Source organism: Lontra canadensis, unplaced genomic scaffold, assembly GCF_010015895.1.
Source record: "Lontra canadensis isolate GAN:19392208 unplaced genomic scaffold, GSC_riverotter_1.0 scaffold3042, whole genome shotgun sequence".
Taxonomy (NCBI): Eukaryota; Metazoa; Chordata; class Mammalia; order Carnivora; family Mustelidae; genus Lontra; species Lontra canadensis.
This window is the reverse complement of record NW_022634026.1, coordinates 1-3,426: the sequence shown is the minus strand read 5'-3', so window position 1 is coordinate 3,426 and position 3,426 is coordinate 1. Positions and strand designations below refer to the sequence as shown.

At 56.1% G+C, this 3,426-nt stretch overlaps 1 protein-coding gene across 1 annotated transcript; it reads left to right on the top strand.

Moving 5' to 3' along the window:
• Positions 1-2,060: 2,060 nt before the first annotated feature.
• On the top strand, positions 2,061-3,384 carry LOC116863785 (putative POM121-like protein 1; the record flags this gene model as incomplete). The annotated part of the gene is made up of 1 exon (XM_032851133.1): positions 2,061-3,384. A coding segment is annotated over exon 1 (1,324 nt), but the record flags the coding sequence as incomplete, so codon positions are not given.
• Positions 3,385-3,426: the final 42 nt, after the last annotated feature.

Here is a 3,426-nt window from a genome sequence, read left to right as displayed (position 1 = left end):
TAAAAGACTGAGCCACCCAGGAGCCTGTGTCTCTTTAAACGGAGAAATTACAAAGAAGTGTTTCCTTTAAAATTAGCTAAGGGGCAATAACGTCTGTTTCCACCAATGTTATTTGCTATTGTGCCGGAATGTAGATGAATGCAAAGTTAGGAAACAAACAGGAGGAATCAAAGCTACAACAGTGATGCAAAAACACGTTAGGTCCTTTTTTATTTCTGGATTGTTCACTCAGGGTCATGTTTGTGAAATGTAGCAATAGCTCATTTCCTCATTACTCTGCACTGTACTGTCTAATATATCAAACGATAACCATGTCCTCTATTCCTGATATAAAATTGCTTTGTGTCTGCCTTTTCTAGCTTTTAACTACTTGCACAACTTTCAGCGGACAGGAGCAGTAATCTCTGTTGGTCTGTATCATAGGAGGCGTGCTGTGTATGTTTAAACTTTAGATCCTGCCTTTCCACTTCTGTGAGGTTTCAGAAGTACTGAAATATTGGTAAGGAAAATCCTAGATTTCAGTACCAGAACTGTAGATTCCCCTGTTTGCACAAGGGATCTGAGCTATCACTTTGCAAGGACCCTACAAAGTATCCACAGATGGTGGACGAGTTTCCAGTCCTCCCACAGGACCGCTCTAGGCGTGGACAGCATGTGGCCTGCAGAGGAGACTCAGGTCAAGCGCACAGCTGCCACAGGTGCACCTCAGCAGCTGGGTGGCCTCCGTCCTGCTGTGACCGGCCTCAACTGGGGAGTCCATGCAAGGACACCGCCTGCCTTGGGAGAGTGGGCTCATGGCAACACGGAAGCCCCGGATGGAAGGCAGGGACACTGGGGGATTTCTGAAACGCAAGAGACATACATCTACTGCTCTAGGAGAATGGTTGCCTCTCTTCAGGAGAATTCCAAGTTTGCACAGAAATGGATGGAACTTTTGGGAAATGATGGAAGGAATGACTGCATAGTTAGCTTTGAGGTCCACACCTGATACAACATTTCTTATTGTGCTGCTGGGCTCCATGGGGCCTCCTGCAATCAGGGTAGCCGGGAGACAAGATAGGAAGAAAGAGTGTTTTCAAAAAAATGTTTCCCTCATGAAAGTTTATAGTCTAGGGGCACCTGGCTGGCTCAGCAGAGGAACCTGTGACTGGGTCTCAGAGTTGTAAGTGTGAGCCCCACATTGGGCTCAATGCCTTGAGAAATGCCTTGATGGGACAATGGAGACCCACATTAAATTTTAATTTAAAATTAAAATTTAATTTTAAAATTAAATCTTAAAAACAAAATGTGGTCTAGAGGATGTACAATGAAAAGTAAAGTCTCCCTTGTTCCCACCCAGAGGTAGCCAGAGGAGATGGCTGGCACCCACTGCGCCCCCATTCCTCTTCCTCAGTTCAGCCTTCAAGCCCAAGAGATCTGTGAATCCCCTGAGGTGGGGAACGAGGGAGTTGACCCCTCAACGGCTCCTCTACAAGCCCGAGTCTTGCACTGGGCAGCGGCCCAACAGAAGCTGTGCGTGTGCACAGGGGTTCCTGCACGTGCGCTCATTCCTCAGGTTCCAGGTTCCAAAGCTGTGTCCTGGCAACAGGCCCGCATTGTGCTCTAGGCCTTCTGCCCTGACTTGGCAGCTGAAGGAGAGCGCTGCGAGCCTAGTTCGTTATCCTTAGCATCTAACCTTACCCGACTGCTCTATGGGCACCTCCTTGAGCAGGCCGTGCCCCTCCCCCCAGCCCCGGTCTCTGTGGGGTCCGCACCTGCCAGGAGGGCTGGCCCGCCCTCACCCGGCTCACTGCGGCCGCAGACTACTCTTGGCGCCCAGGGCTCACCCAGCGGTCCACACCCCTGGGTCCACTCACAGGTCGTCCTCCAAGTACCCCGCGAGCTGGCAACCGCGCTCAGTCCTAGCAGCTTGCAGAAGGTACTCCAGGATCCTGGCGACCCTGCGCTTTCTTCTGGGGCTCCTCATCTCCATCTGCAGGTGGGGTTGCCGGGTGAAGGTGATGCTGTCGGCCTTCAGATCACAGGTATCCTGCCGCTGCCACTGCGAGTCCATCGTGGACATGGTCACCCCCTGTGTGCTGCAGAAGCGGGTCATCACCGGGCTGCCACCCTCAGCACCCTGGAATGTCCATGAGATCTCCACAGGGGAGAGGGTGTGCAGAGACCCAAGAAAGAGTGGCAAAGGGATGGCCCAGCTAAAGGGAGACCCTGCACTTATAGAGGGGCAAGAGTCTCACAGAAAGGACTCTAAGTGCACTGGGACCCCACAGGGGGCATTTAGGCCCCTGGGGGTCCACGGAGGCCTCTCTTCCTTTGTGCCCAGGCCTGGGCCTTTGCTGAGAGCTGTCCCCCGGGAAGAGGGCTCAGAAGACCCATGCAGTAAGAAGTCCCCCAGCTCCCTTAGGAGCTCCTGCCCCACTCGAAATGCCATAACGAGTTCCTACAGTTCCACCAGGGGCTACCACCCGGTGCAGAAGAGGAGGGGTCTGGCCACAAGTCAGGCCTCGTGGCCCCCGAGGTCCCCCAAAAAAGTCAGCCAGGAGAGACCCTTGTGTCCTGCCGGAGGGCCTGCACGTTACCAGAAGAAGAACCAGCAGGAAAAGGATGCCGATACCACCACCGGGCAGACGGCAACGCAGAGGAACGGCTCATCCCCAGCTGACTGTTCCAGGCCCCGAAAACGCAAGTTTCCTCTGCTGCCACACAGGCGAGGGGAGCCTCTGAGGCTGCCGTCACCCCCTGAGCTGGGGTTTCGAGTGACTGCTGAGGACCTGGACCGGGAAAAGAGAGCTGCTCTCCAGCGCATCCAAGATGCTCTTCGAGGGGACACAGAGGCCACCTGCAGCTGTGACCCAACTTGGCCATCCAGTGCCTTGGCCCTGTCTGCTGCAGTGGCTGCTCCCCTGCCAGCCTCTGACACCCAGGTCACCTCCATAGACGGCTCCCCTTCTTCCCAGCCTCTCCTCTTGGGGTCTCACCCTGGCTGCAGTGGGAGCAACTTTGCATCTACCCAGGCCCTCTCGATGCTGCCCAGGGGCAGCATGGCCTCAGTCACAGTCCCCCCAGGGCTGCCTGCGCTGCCTGGTGGTAGTGGCAACCCGGGATCTACTGCCCAGGCTCTACTCGGGGCTGTTGGTGGGCAGTGGCCCGGAGCCAGCACCCTTCACAGCACTCCACCGCATGGACAGCCGGCAGCTCAGGCTCCAGACCCACTCCACGGCCTGAGCACAGCTCTGGCCCAGCAGGCCTTGGGCAGCGGCACCCAGGCCAGCACCCTTCACAGCTCTCCCCCGCATGGACAGCCGGCCCCTCAGGCTCCAGACCCACTCCAGTCCCTGAGCACAGCTCTGGCCCAGCAGTCCGTGGGCAGCGGCACCCAGGCAGGTTATGTGGTTCCCTTACCCGCATCTGCCTCCCGGGGCACCC